This window comes from Alligator mississippiensis, chromosome 9, assembly GCF_030867095.1.
Source record: "Alligator mississippiensis isolate rAllMis1 chromosome 9, rAllMis1, whole genome shotgun sequence".
Taxonomy (NCBI): domain Eukaryota; kingdom Metazoa; phylum Chordata; order Crocodylia; family Alligatoridae; genus Alligator; species Alligator mississippiensis.
The window spans coordinates 79546702-79567040 of NC_081832.1; the positions used below are offsets into that span (position 1 = coordinate 79546702).

Sequence of the window (20339 nt, forward strand, 5' to 3'; positions counted from 1 at the left end):
TTGGCCGGCGGAGGCCCCGCGGCGCGGGACGCAGTGGTGGCTGCTGATTGGCTGTGCGCTTTGGCGCGCGTTGAGGCTCGGAGCGTGGCTCCCGGCCCGGCCCGGCCTCGCCTCGCTTCCCTTCCCCCCACCCCACCCCCCGGCGGCGGGGCCCGTTGCGGCCCGGTGCTCCCCGCGCCAGCCGTTTGCTTGGCCGGGCTCGGCTCGGCCCGCTCGCTCGAGGCCCCCCGCCCCGGGCGCGCACGAGGGCCGGCGCCAAGCCGAGTGTGCAGACGGCCTGTGAAGGGCGCGGTGCTGCTCCCGCTCCTCTGCCCGTGCCGGCGCGGCGAGCGCGGCCCGCGCGCCCCCCAGGGGGCAGGAGGGCCGGGATCTCCCGGAGGGCTGCGATGGGAAGGGTGGACCTGGGCTGCGCCGCGCGCGGAGCCGACCCCCCCCCCCCCGGTAAGCTACCATTCAGGTGGCGGCGGTGGGCTCTCAGCCACCCATGGGTCGCTCGCGCACGCTGGTTGGACTCCCCTCTCTTCAGCAGAAATGCCCTGCGCGCCCTTGGGCACGGGATGGGACGGGGACGGGGCGTCAAGTGCAGGCCCGTCGCGGAGCCCCTCGTAAACGGTCCCGCCGCTCTGTCGCCGTGCTGCTCCTCCTCCTCCTCGGCTGTTCCCAGGCTCGCCCTGGAGGTGGCTAGTATCCCCCTCCGCGTTTCCAGGCCGTTTGCACCCAGTTGCTCTTGTTCCGCTCGCGTCTCTCCCCCTGCTCTGCTGTTCGTCCCCAGGCTCATCCGTGCTGGAGCCAGCGCTGCCAGCGAGTCTCAGGCCCCAGCTTCGCGGGGCCAGCGCTGCGTGCAGACGCCCCGCTCTTGGTTTCCGAAGCAAGCGCTGGACTCCGTCTGGTTGTGGCGTGAGATCGTGCCGTGGCCAGAGGAAGCGCTGCAAGGACACGCCGAAGGTGGACCTCAAGAAAACATGCCAGCATCAAGAGCTGGGTGGAGCTGGCTGCTCGCTGACTCCGGTGGTGCCCCAGCCTCAACCAAGGGGCAGCCGTGTCAGGGCACAGCACCTTGCCCGCAGAGCAGAGGAGAGAGTGGAAAGGGAGAGGAATCCCATCCTACGGCCATGGTAGAGACCATCCTCGAAGCGAGGGATTGCCAGCAGTGGCTACAGAAGAGCCGTGTCCCGTACCGGCCTTCGTTTCGACAGACCGAACAAGCCAAGCTGTCTCCTTTCCTGAGGTAAGTTCTCGTGTGACGTCAGCAGTGAGGCACCCTCGAGACCTCACCTGCCTTCGACAGTAGCATCTTGCACGACACCTTCTAGGGACGTGTTTTTGTTTTCGTGTCTGCGCGACGTTGGCAGGCCATAGTTATCCTGTGATCAACTAATAAGCCCAGGTCTTTTCCTCCTGTGTTGCTTCCAGTGGGTGAACTCTCAGCATTAGCATAAATGTTGGCTTGTAGTCACTCAGTACATAACCTTACACCAAAAATTAATGTGACTCAGATTTTGTTACGGGTGTTTGGCTATAATCTTGCAGAAAGATGAGCAGCTGTTTTTTCACATAATTCTGTGCAAGGCTTCCGCTACAGCAGTGTTTTGGTAGCAGTTTCCTCATGGAAGGCAGTCAGTATTGTAATGAGCACAAGCTGATTTACCTTCAGAGAACAGCAACTTTTTGCTTATTCTCTAAAGAAAGGGGAAGAAAGACTTTCCATGATATTCTCTTTCCTTCTTAGATGTCGTGCTGCATGATCATGTGGTTGCTGCTATTTCTCTTTATGACCAGGAGGGCTCTGAGTTATCTATGCCATCGAAAACTTTCTGCTACTTGACTCTGCTCATATGTCATTTCTATCATAACAAAAATTACTTGAGCCAGAGGTCACGGTGCATAAATTGGCCCAGAGATCATTGCTGAGAAAAGGAGGATAATTGATTAGCATGATGTCACCATGCTTTATATGTGATTATCATAATGGGAGATTTTTTTTCTGTGATCCTTTATAACACTGCTGTGGCTGAATGTCATCTGTTTCTTGCTGCTTAGAATCCAGATTGGTTTCTGTGCCCGCTACCTTTTCTTTTGCTGTCTGTTGATGAGAAGTATACAGAGATATGTCAGTTGTAATTGTACAGCGATGCAGACTCATTTTATCTGGAGCTGCCTGGTGAAATGAGGCTTTTTCTTATTTGTTTCATTCAGACTGACAGAAATGGATAGCTAATTTGTCTTTAAAATGAAACATGATAAGGTATTTATAATGCTTCTCACCCGTTCAAACGCACCAAACAAACCAGTCTGGTGAACAGTGAAGTTTTGCTTTAATATTACATTTTTGTCTCTCTCATATTGGCACCTATGTTTGTTTGCTTTAAAATTTTAAACCTGAATGTTGCAACCTAAATGTTTTTATTGCTTTCCATACTCTGGAAATATATTGTCAGCCTGTATATTGGTATAAATAGAATCTTTATTGCTTATAGATTGGCTCTCAGAATTACACTGCCAAAGACAGAATTGAATATGGATTCACGAATGTGAAGTTCAAGAGCTTGATTTTCTGTTTCATTCTGCAGGTGTTTTATTTTGCGCTCATTCTGCTCTCTTGTGGCAGTGCATTCCATTCATGAGCCTGGTGTGGAGTAGTTCTGGTTCCTGTGCTCACAATTTGAACTCTCAGTATGAATTGCATTGTTTTAGTTGGTCACCGGGATGCTCGTTTGAAACCGCATGAATTTTGACAGGGTGCCCACAGGGAGACTTACAGGAAAGCATTTTTCTGGTGGGCCAACAGACTGGTTTGAATTCATACAAATAACGTCTGCAATCTCAGTCCAGTGCTTGCACTGTTATTTCTGGTTTTAGATATTGAGCAGAAGATGGCGCTTTGGGCTTATTTGAAGCAACAGTGAAAGGGCAAAAGGGTACTGATTGCTAAGAGTTTAGTAATTCAATTTCTCAAGACTGGCTTCATAATGAGAACTCGTAATTCATACTGTCACTCCATTGTGTAATAGATGCATCTTTTAAGTGACACCCAGGGCTGGCTTTTAAAGCAGGAGACTAATTAAATACTCTGTGCCTGAAGCTGATAACATCTCAGGGAGCTGCAGATTAACTTATCTGACACTAACCGGGAACCGTTAGAGAAGCAGTAGTTCGTTCACTGCGTCACTGCACAACTATCTGACTTAGACTAATGATTTCTAGTCTCCCATAGAAAACCTGGTAATAAAAAGAGCTATAGAAGATCAATAGAAAAATCAAGGTTAATGTGTTCCATTACACAAATAAATTGCTAAGACGCAACAATTCTCATATTATAAGGGTTCATTTTTAAGGTAAAAGTACTCAACCCTTTAGCTAAATGAAATTCACCATAAATAATCTTTAGAAGTGTTAAAGAGTGTCTAGGAGACATGGAAAGTATTACACACTTTTAAACACAAGCCCTTGTTTTCCCAGGTAACTGGAGAATTGCGCCTCTCTACGGCAGCTAATAATTCACATTTTTCTATGTTTGATTTGTTTGTTAGTTTGGTGGCGTATTCTGTGTTTGCTAACTTGTACAGAAAACTATGTTGTGAATACAAGTCCTTCCTCTATTATACTGGATTTCTCAGTGTGAAATGCAAAGTATTTTTTTCTCTGATTGTGGTTATGTTCTTGGTTTGGTGCAGTCACATGACTGTTACTTTCACTTGTTATATAGCATCCACCAGGATATCATTCAGATTAGAACTTGGAAACCACGTGACCTTGAAATGTAAGGGAAACCATTTGTACTTGATTTACACCCAGAATGATGAATGAACCCTTTCATATCAGGAATGGTAGCCACAGTCAGCAGTCTCTTGCCTGCCAGAGGTGAGACAGATCATGTGGAAATCTGTGTTAGCACCTTAAAAAGTACAGGCTAGTTTCAGTGCATGTATAAAAGAAATCTATATATAATTTTAAGGGAGAATATATTTTTAAATTTTTGACCCCATGGGAGTGGGTCCTTCCTTTCTATTGCTATCCAAATCTGATCTGGGAAAAGGGAGGAGGCTGCTAACTTCAAGGAGAAAGTGAAATATAGAGCTATGATGCTCGTCACATTATCAGAGTGTCTTGTGCCATCCATTTTTAAGGTTAGAAAATGTTATGACTTGTAAAGCAACAGCTTTCTAGTAAGTCAGTGACTCAGCCTAGTTAGAGCAAAATCCTGTTCTGCCCTTTTGTGGGAGATTTTGGGAGAATTTGTACATTCTGCAAAATAAATATTCATTGCCATCAAGTCAGAAGCTCTCAGCCATGACACCAGCACATAATGAAAAAGAAAAACATTCAATGTACATTGTTCTTGCAATTGTATTTCACTAAAATGTTCCCACAAAACTGTTCCTTTTTTGTTTGGAAATCCCTTTACTAACAGAGAAGCTTCCTGGGTATGTTTCATAGCAGCCTGCCCAGTTAACTGCTTAAATCAAGTCACTCTGAGGTTTCTGACTGAAATAGCACGACCAGCTATATACTATATATGCTCTTTTGATCAGAACAATCTAATATGTAAATGGATTAAAATCATCTCATTACTGCAGCATTACTGCATCTCATTACTGTGCGAGACTTCCTCAAACAGCAGAGGGAGAGGCTCAAATTTACATCTTTTTCCACCTTCCACTCTGCAAATTTGTGAGAGACTCGCTGCACATAAGACTGCTGAGTCTGCAGAGGTTAGAGGCAGGTTGACCTCTGAATTAGTTGCAGGTCTTGTGATGTGATTGTGCTGTCTTGCCAGATGACTTGTACAGCAGCTTGTAGCAGCAGTTAAAGAGCTTCTGCATGCTCATTTTCCCTTTAATTTATCATAGAATCCTAGAAGTCGGGTTGGAAGGGACCTTGTAGATCTTCAAGTCCGACCCCCTGCCTCGGCAGGAGGGAAACTGGGCTCAAGTAACCCCAGCCAGGTAGACATCGAGCCGCTTCTTAGGAAACAAGGTCTCCCCCAAACCCTTCTGGTCCCCCCTAGTGAGTTTGTAGACGGTCACAAGGTCCCCCCTCAGCCTTCTCTTGTGAAGGCTGAACAGGTTCAGGTCTCGTAGCCTCTCATTGTAGGGTCTGCCCTGCTGTCCCCAGATCATGCGGGTGGCCTCCTCTGGACCCTCTCAATGTTGTCCACATCCCTCCTGAAGTGGGGTGCCCAGAATTGGACACAGTACTCCAGCTGTGGCCTGACCAGTGTCGCGTAGAGGGGGAGGATCACCTCCTTGGCCCTACTTGAGATGCACCTGTGGGTGCACGATAGGGTCCGGTTACCCTCCCGACCGTGACCTTGCATTGTTGGCCCATGTTCATCTTGGAGTCAGTGATGACTCCAACATCCCTCTCTGCCTCCGTGCTCTCAAGAAGGGAGTTTCCCATCTTATAAGTGTGCTGCTGGTTACTACTGCCCAAGTGCAGCACCCTGTGCTTGTCCATGTTGAAATGCATCCTGTTTTTGTTAGCCCACCCCTGCAACCTATCCAGGTCTTTCTGCAGTCTTTCCCTCCCTACTAGCGTGCCCACCTCACCCCAAATTTTGGTATCAGCAAATTTGAACAGGTTTGATCACTCCTTTTCTGTAGCAAGTGCAAACTGAAAAATTTGAGTATAATTAGGCCACAAAACTTGGACTTCCTCTTAGCCAAAGCACTGTGACAAGCATCACTATAAAAAAGGAAGCAAAGAATTCACCCTAAGATGAAAGTTATTGGTCCTGGGTCAAATCCTACTGCGTTGTGCTGGACCACCTTCACTGAACTCCCTGGATTTGCACAGTTTAACTGAGACTAAAATTTGGTTCATTGTTCTTTACCAGCTCCATCTTCAAGCTGGTGGCTCAGAAGACTGGTACTGGGAGAGAGGCCTTGTCTACACTAGAAAGCTTTGCCAGCGTATAACATCTGCTGCTTCTCAGCCCCCAGAGTGCATGCATGTTCAGGCCAGTGCACTGTGGGATGAAGATGTGCAGCACAATGGGGTGCCCATGGCTCCTTGAGGAAGTGGTGTATCTGCTGTTTTCATTTTGTGATTCCTCATAGTCCACTGCGGTCCCTGTCAGAGTGTAAGTCAGCCTATGATCAGTGAAGTTTAGGAAAAACATTTCCTGCGGTAATATGATTTTTTAGCTGTCTGCTGTAAGAATTCTTGCTCCTCCTGTTGAGAAACATGATTCTGACTGCAGTCAAAGGCAGGATACTTGGCTAGATGGACCATGAACCAGTATGGCAATTCCTAGGTTCCTATAATATTAATATATTTGGGGGTTGGGGTTTTTTTTTGTCTTGCCACGATTTTTCTTCCGTGTTAGCTATTTGACAGTCCTCACTGAGGAATGATGGGGAGAATCTGAGAATCTTCTCACAACAATGAGGCACTGGACTCCAAGGATGGAGAAGAGCTTTTTAGGATTAGATGGAGGGGTAAGAAGCACCTGTAGGCTAAAATGGGGAGAGTACCAGAAAAATATCCTTCTGGTGCAGTGCATTATTTTGGGTAAGTTTCTCCCAGGGAAAAGCTATGGCGACACTATTATAGGGGACAGAGCCCCTAAACCGGACTGATGAAAAGACAGTGGGAAACAAGCCAGCAGGTCCCAACGATCTCTACCCCAGAGTGCTGAGGGAGTTAGCAGAGGTCACAGCAGGACCCCTGGCACGGCTTTATGAGCACTCATGGTGCTCTGGCGAGGTGCCGGAGGAATGGAAAAGGGCCAATGTGGTTCCCATTTACAAAAAAGGGAGGAAAGAGGACCCAGGGAACCATAGGCCTGTTAGTCTTACCTTGGTCCTGGGGAAGCTCTTTGAGAAAATTATCCAGGAGCACAACTGCGAGGGAACAGCAGGGGAAATCATGCTTAGGGGCAACCAACATGGGTTCATTAGAGGCAGGTCTTGTCAGACCAACCTGGTGGCCTTCTATGACCAGGTCACAAAAGCCCTGGACGCAGGTGGACTTAGTCTTTCTGGACTTTAGGAAGACCTTCGACACTCTCTCACCCCATCCTCGTTAAAAAAATAGGCAACTGTGGTATTGACACCTACACAGTGAGATGGGTCGCTAACTGGCTGGAGGGCTGCACCCAGAGAGTTGTGGTGGACGGGTCATTTTCAACCTGGAGGGATGTGGGCAGTGGGGTCCCCCAGGGCTCGCACTGTTCAACATCTTCATCAGTGACTTGGACAAGGGGGTGAAAAGCACCTTGTTCAAATTCGCAGATGACACTAAGATGTGGGGAAAAGTGAGCACACTAGAAGAGAGGGACAGGCTGCAACTAGATCTGGACAGGTTACAGGGGTGGGAGGATGAGAATAGGATGCAATATGGACAAGTGCAAAGTATTGCACCTGGGGAGGAAAAACCAGCAGCAGACCTACAGGCTGGGGAACTCCCTTCTCATCAGCACAGAGGAGAAAAGGATCTTGGAGTCACTATCGATTCCAAGATGAACATGGGCTGACAGTGTGGGGGCGCGGTCAGGAAGGCCAACTGCACTTTGTCGTGCATCCACAGATGTATCACGAGCAGGTCCAAGGAGGTGATCCTCCCCCTCTATACGGCACTGGTCAGGCCACAGCTGGAGTACTGCGTCCAGTTCTGGGCACCGCACTTCAGGAGGGATGTGGACAGCATCCAGGGGGTCCAGAGGAGGGTCACTTGCAAGGTCAGGGGGCAGCAGGACAGGCCCTACAAGGAGAGGCTACAGGACCTGAACCTGTTCAGCCTCCACAAGAGAAGGCTGAGAGGGGATCTGGTGGCAGTCTGTAAACTTACCAGGGGGACCAGTGGGGAATGGGGGAGACCCTGCTGCCCCGAGCACTACCGGGAGTAACGAGGAATAACGGCCATAAGCTGCCTGAGAGTAGGTTCAGACTAGACATCAGGAGGCGCTACTTCACTGTCAGGGCGGCTAGGACCTGTAACCAACTTCCAAGGGAAGTGGTGCTTGCTCTTACCCTGGGGTCTTCAAAAGGAGGCTAGATAATCACCTAGCCAAATGGGGTCGTTTGACCCCAGCATTCTTTCCTGCCCAGGGCAGGGGGTCGGACTTGATGACTGACCTGCTTAGGTCCCCTCCGACCCTACCTGCTATGAAACAATCTTGCACTGACCACAGGCTGAGTAGAGCAGCTGCTTTAGTAGTTAGTATTTAGTATGCCTTTTCCATCTCCAATTTCTGTGATTCATTCCCCCGTCTGTGCCTCCCTCCTCTGTGCCCTCATGCACAGCTGCTGATTGTTATCCTGTAAATCGTAGGCTCTGCAGGAAAAAACAGGGGTCTTTCATTAGCTATAGGTTATTGCCAGGAGGATGTCCCAGGTTACTGCGGAACCTACACTCAGCAAAGGCAGAAGTGACTAGCTCTCAGTCTAAAATGTCTAATATCTAGAGAGCCTGTTAACATGAGTAATAGAGCACAGAGTTTGATCTTCCAATTATTTGATGGAGTGCTATCTTGTCTCCAGCCCTTAGGGAGCAATCAGTGATAGAACACACTTAGGGGAAAGAATAGAACAGTCCTGATTGAAAGCAGACCCTTCCTCGTTATTGAAATGTCAGGAGCACGCCATTCGTTGTGAAGTATGTTTATGCTTGTCATCTAAATTCTTATGAAACTTGCTAGGCTGGCCCTGAGAGCTGAATTCTCAAGCTGGGGCCATGGGAATACAACAAACTTCCTTACCCACCTACATGTAGCTATACTGGAGAGAAAAGTCAGAGTTTAAGTATAGTGTTTGAGAAGAAAACTCAAGTTTTTTGGTCTCTCAAACTACTCGTGAAGAGGCCAGTTAGTGCTAATTGAGGTGCTGGGGAGTGTAACTTGGGCACCAGTGCACCAGGAGTTGACTGACACCCCCACACTCTTCACATTGGAGGCAGTGAAGGGCAATCTGGTTAGAACCGCTGTTAGCTGAATTTGACCCACCAGTGACCTAGGAAGGGAAAGGCTGTGTTTCTCCAACTATCAGTTCTCTGATCCGTCTTGTTCTCCTACTTCTGTTTGGAAAGAGCAGTGTAAAAACATGCACAGCAGGGGTGGTGCCAGCCTCTTCCCAATGGGGAGGGCTGAGGTGGGCTAGACAGAAAATTGCAGGGGGCTGCGCTATATACCTTCTGGCCAAACATACTTATTTGTTTGTTTAACAATACTGTCTTAGAATGAACTACTGGGTTCAGAAGATTTTCCACGCTTGAACAAAGGACATACTCACGATTGGTTTTACTCCTGCAAAGCATTGTTTAAGGATACTTGCAGAGGCAGGCAATAAGACAGAGCAGAGTGGATGATTACTTCACATCGGCTCTAGGCAGCAGCCGCTACCCCGCATAGTTTTTCTGGCTCTGGAGTGTCCCAATCCCAGGGGTGCGATAGCCTGTGCCGGGCTCTGCGCAAGTCAGGATTCTTGCCAGAGTTTGAGGAACTCTCGTAACTTAAGAACGTACAGCTTATATAGTTTGGAGTAAAGAACGTTATCTTGAACTAGGGATTTGGTTATTTCAGGCTAAGAATTTGGGGATGAGTTGTGATCCGACATACTTGGTGTTACAGCCCGCTGTATTACAACATTCTACTGTCTAGGTTCATGGTTCAGTCACTGTCACAAAGCAAGAAGCTACGTGCTATAATACTGGCCTACTGTGGAGTCAGCATACAAAACTCTTGCTATGAGCATTAAGCAAAGCCCTTACTATTACAAATACCCACTTAAGGCACTGTGCCTCTGTGGGCAGGAGTCGAGTGGGCTCAGCTGCATGGGGCCAGCAGCAGCGGCCGGGGGGCTTGGACAGGGGTGGTGCTTGGAGGTGTGGTTATGGTGGGGCTAAGGTGAATTTTGGGATGGCTAGACCCCCCACTCCCCCAAGCCTCCCTGACATCACCCCGAATGTGTGGTCTTGTCCTACTCTCATTCTGAGATATTTTTTTTAATCTTAGGAGGCTTATATTTTTCAGAATTAATTCTTAAAAAGGTTGTGTAAATAGGTATGCAGCAATTCAAATGTTAAATTCAGTAATAGTTGTGTTCAGACATCAGTAGTATTTAACTTAATTCGTAGGTTGATTGATAGGAAAGAGTTTTCTTGGCACAGACCTCTGCACTCAGACAAGGCAGTCCAAGTCATGCCGTCTCACTGTCCTAGAACAGAGCCTGCTGGCTTAGACGACTAAAGAACATTTTAGTCCACAGGCAAGGAGGCTCAACTGTTGTTTTAGAAAAGCGATTCACTCCAGGTGTGTGGAGGAAGGGTGAGAAGAATGTCATAGTTAAGTAATGTAATGATAGGATCTGATTAAACAATGTCTTTACCTTGAAATGGTAACAGTGACAACTTCTTTGAGAACTGTTGAGTAGCTGAAAGTTCATCTCTGCCAGTATTCACTACAGCTGAGGTAGCTCTTCATCTGTCCTCCCCTCTGGTTTGACTCATTCTTGCAAGTCCATTGTCAATGCTTAATTCCAGGCAGCCAGTGACCTGCCTAGGACTTAAGCATTACAGCATTATGATATCATAGTAGGCTTTTTATATATTACCAGTACTACTTGTTTTCCCTCCTTTATCTTCAGAGTGTTCCCTGGTCAGCTGAGTGATCCAATCAATATACTAAGGTAAAAGTGTCATAGGAGCTGTCTCAGGGGTCACAGAATACAAAACACTCATCTTGCCTAAACTACTCCCTTAAATATCGGAGGAATCCATAGGGTCATGCCCCTTGTATTTACTAATCAGAAAGGAGTTTTTGTTACCATTGCCACCTTTTTGAGTGAGCCCCGAATTAGAAACAGCTTGGAGGACAGCCTCCAGGGGCTCCCTTTGCTCACTGTTTTGCCCACCAAGGTCCCCACACTTCAGTGCAACTGTTAATAACAGTCTAATTTCGTGAACTCACATTTCTGGATATTAATAGTACTCTTATTTTGGGGTCCTTTGATTGTCTGTCTACACCAGGATGGTTTGGAATGTCATTGGGGCTGGAAAAAAAATCAGTGAGGCAAGGTAATAACTTTGTTTGACAAAGTTTATAGTTGTAGAAAGATGTTAGGCAGGCTTTCAGGCACAAAATGTACTTGCTCAGTTTTGGGAAAGCCAAAAAACAAGTATTTCTGTTATAAGGTGGGAGCTTACCCGTTGGAAATAATAGAGGAGGGAAAGACATGGATATATTGGTTGATCACAGGCTGACTATGAACCACCAATGCCATGCAGACTTGAAAAAGGGGAATCCAGTACTAGGATATATTGTACCAGAAGTATTAATGCCATTTATAGAAAGCACTATTGAAACCTCAGCTGGAGTACTGTGTCCAGTTCTCGTCACTTGTGTTCAGGGAAAATTAGTTCAAACTAGAACGAGTCCTGAGAGGAGCCACGAGGAGCTTGTCCACACCACAGTAGTGGCAGGTCTCATCATGAAAGGCCTGAGCATGGTCTGCTCCTGTCCTGTACCCCCAGCTACACTTGCAGGCAAACTGCAGACCTGGAGGCTTGCCAGGGAGGCTGCTTTGGGATCATTTTCCTGCCTGCTCTTGAGCCCTTTGTGTCCTGTGTGCCTGAGAGCAGGCCCTGGGAATGAGCCGGACCAGCCCCACCTTGCTTCTAATTCTTTCTACTGCTACCTTTGCTATCTCCATTATCAGCTCTATTTTGTGTCTATATTCATGCAGACAATAACAGTTAGGGGTGGGCAAAGCAGGCCGTATTCGATTCAGATTTGGCCCAATTTGCGGGGACTCATTTGAGTCGCTGATTTGGATCACTGTCCCGATTCAATTTGGCCAAATCTGAATCTGAAGATTCGAGTCTGATTCAGAGAATCAGCACTTTGGTCATAGACACAACTTTATATGTTTTTTCTACGTACCTCGAGGTACCAGGTGTGGCTCATGAACGCTGAGATGGTGAAGTGGATGGAGCATCCCACAGGAGCGTGGCGGGGGGCCCACCCGCGCGCTTGGTGGTGGACCCAGAAGTGGACCGGAAGTACTTCCAGTCCACTTCCAGGTCCACTGCTGAGGGCATGGGGGACCACATGCCCACGGCTTGGCGATCAGCTGAAAGGGGGCCCCGGGTGCAGCCCCAGACCCAGGAGGCACCAATCTCCAAGCTGGGGGGTTGGGGGGGGGGTCCCCTGTGCGCTTCATAGCAGACTCAGAAGTGGATTGGAAGTACTTCTAGTCCACTTCCGGGTCTGCTGCTGAGTGTGCAGGGAACCCCCCCGCGCTCCCGTGAGATGCTCCATCCACCCACCGCACCATCTCAGCATTCGCAAGCCGCGCCTGGTACCTCAAGGTACATGGAAAACCATGTAAAGCTGTGTCTATGGCTGAATTGTCGAATCTCTCCAAATCAATTCAGAGGCTTCCGATTCGATTCGGAGAGATTAATGGGTCTCCTGATTCAATAAGGATTTGGCTGCTGAATTGGGCCAAATCTCCTCCAAATCGAATCAGCAACTGAAGCTTCGCACAGCCCTAATAACAATATGCCAGTTTCAGTATAAGTGCTGATAAGCCTAGTAATTTCAGTGTTCAGAATAAAGAAGAAATAGTCTCTCACATGAGAATGAAAAAGGTGCCATTAGAACATCCCTGCTACTAACTAGCAGGTAGGAATTTATACAAAATGATACATCTTAAAATCCTGTTGGACTGTTCTGACAGAGCCTTCTGAATTCACGAGATTTACTAACTCTTAAATCAAAAAGAGGCTGACATGAATTGCACGTGGTGGATGGGTCGGTCTCGACCTGGAAGGGTGTGGGCAGTGGGGTCCCGCAGGGCTCGGTCCTTGGACCGATACTCTTTAATGTCTTCATCAGCGACTTGGACGAGGGAGTGAAATGTACTCTGTCCAAGTTTGCAGATGACACAAAGCTATGGGGAGAAGTGGACACGCCGGAGGGCAGGGAACAGCTGCAGGCAGACCTGGACAGGTTGCACAAGTGGGCAGAAAACAACAGGATGCAGTTCAACAAGGAGAAATGCAAAGTGCTGCACCTAGGGAGGAAAAATGTCCAGCACACCTACAGCCTAGGGAATGACCTGCTGGGTGGCACAGAGGTGGAAAGGGATCTGGGAGTCCTAGTGGACTCCAAGATGAACATGAGCCGGCAGTGTGACGAAGCCATCAGAAAAGCCAATGGCACTTTATCGTGCATCAGCAGATGCATGACGAATAGGCCCAAGGAGGTGATACTTCCCCTCTATAGGGCGCTGGTCAGACCGCAGTTGGAGTACTGCGTGCAATTCTGGGTGCCGCACTTCAAGAGGGATGCGGATAACCTGGAGAGGGTCCAGAGAAGGGCCACTCGTATGGTTAAGGGCTTGCAGACCAAGCCCTACGAGGAGAGACTAGAGAAACTGGACCTCTTCAGCCTCCGCAAGAGAAGGTTGAGAGGCGACCTTGTGGCTGCCTATAAGTTCATCACGGGGGCACAGAAGGGAATTGGTGAGGCTTTACTCACCAAGGCGCCCCCGGGGGTTACAAGAAACAATGGCCACAAGCTAGCAGAGAGCAGATTTAGATTGGACAGTAGGAAGAACTTCTTCACAGTTCGAGTGGCCAGGGTCTGGAACGGGCTCCCAAGGGAGGTGGTACTCTCCCCTACCCTGGGGGTCTTCAAGAGGAGGTTAGATGAGTATCTAGCTGGGGTCATCTAGACCCAGCACTCTTTCCTGCTGATGCAGGGGGTCGGACTCGATGATCTATTGAGGTCCCTTCCGACCCTAACATCTATGAATCTATGAAACGGGCCTGTTTGCACTGAAGGAAGGTACAGCCCAAGGTCTTCACAACCACTTGTCAGCTGCTTTTTCTAAGTAGGTTTTAAGTTTAGTATTGAGCTTGTCATTAAATATGATCCTTGAGCCACTTCAGAAATTAATGACACAACTTGCCTCCAAACCCTCAGTACCCTCACTAAGCAATACAAAGTAAGCTGCTATGGTAATGGAGATCGTAGGTTTGAAAAGCCATCACATCACCTCTGTGAATATGGGTAAAACTACTGGAACCCTGACCATGCCACATAGAGGGGAAGCATCACCTCCCTCGATCTGCTGGTCATGCATCTGCTAATGCAGGACAAGAATGCCAATGCAATTGGCTTTGTTGATACTTTGTTACACTGCTGGCTTATGTTCATCTTGGAGTCAGCTATGATTCCAAGATCTCTTTCAGCCGCTGTGGTGCTGAGGAGGTCATCACATTTGGGAGAATAACTGTGTTGATTTAGAGTCTGTTACCTGAACTGCTTGGCTGTGATGGACTTTCCATGTTACTGGCTTTATTGACTCGGATTAAACATAAACTGGTGGACATGTATTCTTTTAGGGTGCAGCAGTTAATCAACAAGTAAGATTTCTGCTGTCAATGCGTGTACTGCAAATGTAAAATGTATTTTCTGGATGTAACTAAGATACTGTTGTAAATGTTCTGAGGACTGTTCAATTATATATTACTCTATTGTTTTCTGTACATCATCCTGTTTTACAGATCTGGGGGCCCTCTAATCCAGGATCCTGTCTCTGGCAAGGGGCAAATATAGAAGAAGGTGCAGGAAGCCTTGCAGCAGCATTGATGCAATAACCTGTCTCCAGAGAAGCTTTCTCCTAATCCTCAATAGCTACAATATGATTTAAGACCTGAATCATGACATAAGTGGCAGGTATGTGTCCACTACAATATACAGTGTGCTGTATTTAAGTGCATAGTTTGGTATTGAACAAGGGCCATGCACACACCCAAACTTAATGTAAACAGTGCCCATTAAGTATCCAAGGTATGGAGGGCAGGAACTTTGGAGCGGGAACCTAAGTTATTAAAGTGTTGTAGTTCGGGAGGAGGAGGAAAGAAGGGAGAAGGGTGTGTCAAGAGAAAGTAAGGTAATAAGACAGAGCCCTGTGGGTAAGAATAGCCACCTGTGTACACCTATGTATGCATGTGTAAGTTTCAAGTTAAGTAAAGAGTTTAATTCATAGATTATAGAGTCGGAAGGGACCCAGTGGATCATCGTGTCCAACCCCCTGCCCCTGGCAGGAAAGAGGACTGAGGTCAGATGGCCCCAGCCAGGTGATTGTCAAGCCTCCTCTGGAAGACCTCCAAGTTAGGTGATAGCACCACCTCTCGTGGAAGCCCATTCCAGACTCTGGCCACCCTTACTGTAAAGAATTTCTTCCTAATGTCTAACCTAAATCTACTGTCCACTAGCTTGCACCCATTATTCCTAGTTATTCCCTGGGGCGCTCTGGTAAACAGCGCATCCCCAATTCCCTGCTGTCCTGCCCTGATAAACTTATAGGTGGCTACAAGGTTACCCCTCAGCCGTCTTTTGTAAAAGCTGAAGAGATCCAGATCCCTCAACCTCCCCTCATAGGGTCTTTCACAGAGGCCACTAATCATGTGAGTGGCCCTCCTCTGGACCCTCTCCAGATCCTCCATGTCCCTCTTGAAGTGCGGTGCCCAAAACTGGACACAGTACTCCAACTGTGGCCTGACTAATGCCACACAGAGGGGGAACATCACCTCCCTTGATTTGTTGGTCATGCATCTGCTAATACCCGACAAGGAGCGATTGGCTTTGTTGATGGCCTCGTTACACTGCCAGCTCATGTTCATCCTGGAGTCAACTATGACTCCAAGATCTCCTTCAGCCTCTGAGCTGCTGAGGAGGTCGTCCCCCAACCTGTAGGTGTGCTGGGGATTCCTCCTTCCTAGGTGGAGTACCTTACATTTATCTTTGTTGAATTGCATCCTGTTTCATTCCGCCCATTGATCTAACCTGTCCAGGTTAGCCTGTATCTGCTCCCTGCCCTTCAGCGTATTAACTTTTCCCCATAACTTGGTATCATCTACGAACTTGGAGAGGGTGCTCTCCACACCCTCGTCCAAATCGCTGATGAAGATATTAAATAACACCGGTCCAAGGACTGAACCCCGTGGGACCCCACTGCCTGCCTCCTTCCAGGCCAAGAACGACCTGTCCACCACCACTCTCTGGGTGCGGTCCCTAAGGCAGTTAGCCACCCACCCAACTGTGTAACTCCACAGCCCGTTAGCTTCCCTATGAGAATAGGATGCGAAACTGTCGAAGGCCTTCCTAAAATCGATGTAGATGACATTGGCCTCAGCTCCTGTGTCAAGGCAATGTGAGACCTGGTTGTAAAAGGCTATAAGGTTTGTCAGGCAGGATCTATCTGCGACGAACCCGCGCTGGTTTCCTTTCAGCATCGTTTCCCTTGCTGGGCCTGCACAAATACGCTCTTTGATTTTTTTTCTAGTATTTTCCCAGGGATAGAGGTAAGACTGACTGGCCTGAAGTTACCTGGCTCTCAACCCTTTTCCCCTTCTTAAAAATGGGCACCATGTTGGCCTTAATGTTAATGTTCAATTAATGTTAATGTTCAATTAATTGGGTGTTAATTGAAAATTCGGTATCTTATCAAGGGCATGCATTGCAGATATTCCAGCGTTGTCAGTGCAGCATTAGCAGCCTCAAAACCCACTCATTCCCCTCATTTACAAAACTTCTAATAGTCTGTTGAGGGGCTCCTGTTGGAAGCCTGAACAGAGCCTTGTCAGTTTTAGGGCTGCCAATGCAGCAGCAGCACTGTGCGCTTGCTGAGTATTGTTCACAGCACTGTCAGTGCTGTGGTATTAGCAACTCTAAAACTGACTAGCTCCCCTAATCTTCAGGGGTTGGAATAGGCAGTTTCAAAGCTGGAGGTAGAAGCCTTGAAAATGAGAGAAGAGAGTAAGTAGCCTTGAAACTGACCCCTGTTGTATTCCAGCTTCTAATAGCAGCCCTTCCGCAGCCGCTTCCCTTCGCTGTTTCTGACTGGATTAACCAGAGTACAGTCAGTTACAAAGTAGACAGTAGGGCCGAAAGGTGCTTTGCTCATAAATCCCTTAAGTGCAATTAATGGCTGTGCGGAGAATCGGTGTTTGTTGCAATGTAAGTAATAGGTAACAAATGAGGACTGACATTAATGGTATGCAGTTAAGGGAATTGTGCAATTATCTGGCAAGCCTATTGGTGGGGTACACTGCACATTGCTGAAATTATTTAAATTTGTATAATGATTGATTTTGACATTAACTTTCTAAACGTTCCAGCTATGAAGAACCTAATCATACAATCAAATAACATTTTTTCTCCCCCTTTTTTAAAAAGGAAGTTTAAAGAATGTAAAAAATATATATTAATCCACCATTATAAAGGAGATTCTAAGCTCCCAAAATGTGAAATGCTTTTCTTTTGCTGGGAATATATGAAATTTAACTTTTTTTTACAATCAAAATGAGCCAGAATTACTTTAAATCAGCATTGAGTAAGTGGAAAAGGCACAAAAAAATAGATGATCCTAGTAACAGTGTGGCCACTGGAATGTACAAAATCACCACAGACATATTAGTCGTCACTGGGACAGAGCTTTACCGATTACCCTGACCATGTTTTATTAGTCACTGATGTTGCCCTGCAAAACAACTTTTAAGACATTTTACACTTCCACTTCCCAAATACCATAGCCACTGGCGCCTTTGGATAACTCAGCAGGATATAACACAAGGTTTTACATCCAAGGATCAAGAAGAGAATCACTTTTCATTGAATTGGTCCTCTCTGCTTGAGAGTCATGTACTGAAATTTAATCCAGTGAGCATATTTTACTTGTCTGAATAAGTGTGAGATTCTCCCAACAATTCTAGTCCAAGCAGTTTTGGTGTCTTGTCCACCGTCAACCTTTTCTCTGTTATGGGGAGAAAGGACTAAAAGGGCCACATTTATACCTAGTTAATGTACATTGTGCAGTTCTGTAAACATATCCAGTTAATAACTGATGCAAATATGGGGACCCAAGGAGCAAAGCTCTCTGTGAGTGGCAGGTGCATTAACTGGAGATGATTGGACTGAATCCAGTCAGTTTATAAATGGAGCAGTCAGCACTAGCAGCATGTCACAAGAATGTAAATACAAGATTTATCCAAGGAACATTTAATTAAACTGGAAGGTAATGGAAGACAGCATGTAGCTCTTCCATTTCAGAAAACACTACATGGATTTGTGTGAGTTACTGCCAAGAGAAAAACAATAGCTTCATGTTTCTCAAGTATACAACATTAAAAGGCTGCATAATATTTGTTTGAAGTAGGCAAAATTCTGATTATATTTTAAGAATACCTTTCAGAGTCCTTTCTATTCTTAATTAATTTATAGAATGTGTTCTAAAAATCAAAAAGTTTTGGACATGTCGTGTGTTGTATTTGAGATTTATTTATTAGGGTATGCATTTGATTCTGTAGTGTTTGTCATCAACAGAGTCATGTGGTGAGGACTGGTTCCTCCCCTCTTTGCATGCCGCAGCCTTGTGTCTGACAGCCCTAGTACCGAGAAGCATGGCACTACCTTAATATAGTAGTCTGTAGAGTCACAGAATATATGTTAATAGTTAGCCCTACTGGTCAAATTGTACCCACCACTGTAGCTTGTGACATACTTTCCCACAGAGGATGTTCAAGCAAAGATGCTGGATAGAAGGAGACATATGGTGCTGCGTGCTTTGAACACAGGACCACTTGGTATTCTAAAAGAATAGCATATGGAGAAGCTGATCTTTGCCTTACATTTTCCGAGGGCATCATTTTTAAAGGCAGGAGCAGCTAGGGGTTAATTGAGCAATATCTTCCAGTTTACACAGTAATAAAATGGTTCTGTGTGCTGAGTAAATGTCAGTTTATTCTTGGACATGGCTGTAATTTTTGCAGTGTAATTTTTTTTTGCATGCTCCTGTTGTGCAACAAGCACGGGTGATCACTTGCACTGGGACTTTGCTTATTTAAACAAATCAAATAAATTGTTATTTCAAATCAAATAAATTATTTTGTAATGTTAACATTAGAGAGGAAATGCTGTTTTCTAGAAAGCTCTTTTTAATGCCTTTTCCTTGGATAGTAGCATGACCTTTCTTCTCCTGCCTTCTCCTTCTTTAGTTTGAGAGTGGGCTTACCCTTTTTCCCACCTCATCTGCGCTGAGTTTTAACTGTGAAGAGGTCAATTCCATTTCTGCGTAAGATGGCTGCTAGCATGTAGAGCTCTGAAAGCGTGGGCCACAAGCCACTCTCATTTCTGATTATGGAGTAGGAAGAGAGCAGTTATTACAGAAAAGAAGTGGTAAAACCTGATTATCCCAAAAAGGAATCCCTTTTTTCCAGGGAGAGGACACTATTTTGATGCTCTTAATCCCTCCTTATCACAGGGATCATTATCATTTAGCTCTCTGCCTTACTGTGCAGGGCCTACTGTGTGTTCCTGAGTTTCTTACCATTCCCATCTGCCAGAAGCAGAGCTGGCCTCCTCCCTCTCCCCCACCCCCATGTACAGGAGCACATAATGCTGTAATAAGGGTGGCTCAGCAACCATGCTCTGCCTGTTAATGTAAGACACACTGAATGTCATCTTCAGAGATAAAGGTAGGACAGCTTCTACAGTGAACTTGAACTGTTTCTTACTGTCTTAAAAGCACACTTTAGTCATAAGAGTGGGAAATGAAGTCTGTCAGCCATTCCAGAAGAACAAAATAACAACATTTGGAGCAAGGAAGAAGAAGGTCAAAGTCGAGAGGATCACGAAACAGAAAACAGAGGCCAGGCTGTCTGGAACCTCTCTTATCCTTGAGCAGTTCAGGTGTCTGCTTGGGGGAAGGATTACCGCTATAGCTAGCTGGTATATGGTTCCCCTTGCAGAAACAGAGTCTTCATGAATTTAAGGCTGAGGGAAAAAGCAGTAATAGCTTCTGCCCACCCAGGGATCGGGGACCTGGATCAATCCATAGTGTAGCAGAGCTCTGGTATGTGATCCTTCACTGTTAAGCCTCTAAGGGACCTTACCTCACAAGTCATGTGCCCCAGCCCTTGAACCATTTTCATGGCTCTCTGCTGGACTCTCTCCTATTTGTCCACATCCTTTCTGTAGTGGGGGGCGCACAGCTGGACACAGGACTCCAGATGTGGCCTCCCCAGCGCTGAATAGAGGGAAAGAATCACTTCCCTCGATCTGCTGGCAGCGCTCCTACCAGTGCAGCCCGGGATGCCATTAACCATCTTCACAGCAACGCTGATGACTCATATCCAGCTTAATGTCCACTGTAACCCCCAGGCCCTTTTCTGCACAGCTGCTGCTTACCAGTTGGTCGTTAGCCTGTACCAGTGCATGGGATTGTTCTGTCCTAAGTCCAGGACTTTGCACTTGCTCTTATTGAACCACATGAGATATAGTTTCATAGTTGTAGGGTCAGAAGGGACTGGAGCAGATCATCAAGTCCGAC

At 46.8% G+C, this 20339-nt stretch overlaps 1 protein-coding gene across 2 annotated transcripts in view; it reads left to right on the forward strand.

Moving 5' to 3' along the window:
* Positions 1–36: 36 nt before the first annotated feature.
* The window catches only part of FAM53C (family with sequence similarity 53 member C), an 82882-nt gene continuing 62579 nt past the window's right edge, over positions 37–20339 (forward strand). The window contains exons 1-2 of one of the 2 annotated variants that reach the window (XM_059713039.1): positions 37–1228; positions 14512–14683. Coding sequence is in view for 1 of the 2 variants with exons in the window: in XM_019500378.2 (XP_019355923.2) it covers positions 387–1228; positions 2571–2640 (912 nt within the window). In the remaining variant the exon portion in view is untranslated. Of the gene's footprint in view, positions 1229–2570; positions 4544–14511; positions 14684–20339 lie in introns of those variants that run through there. The other variant, XM_019500378.2, reaches the window with a different exon arrangement.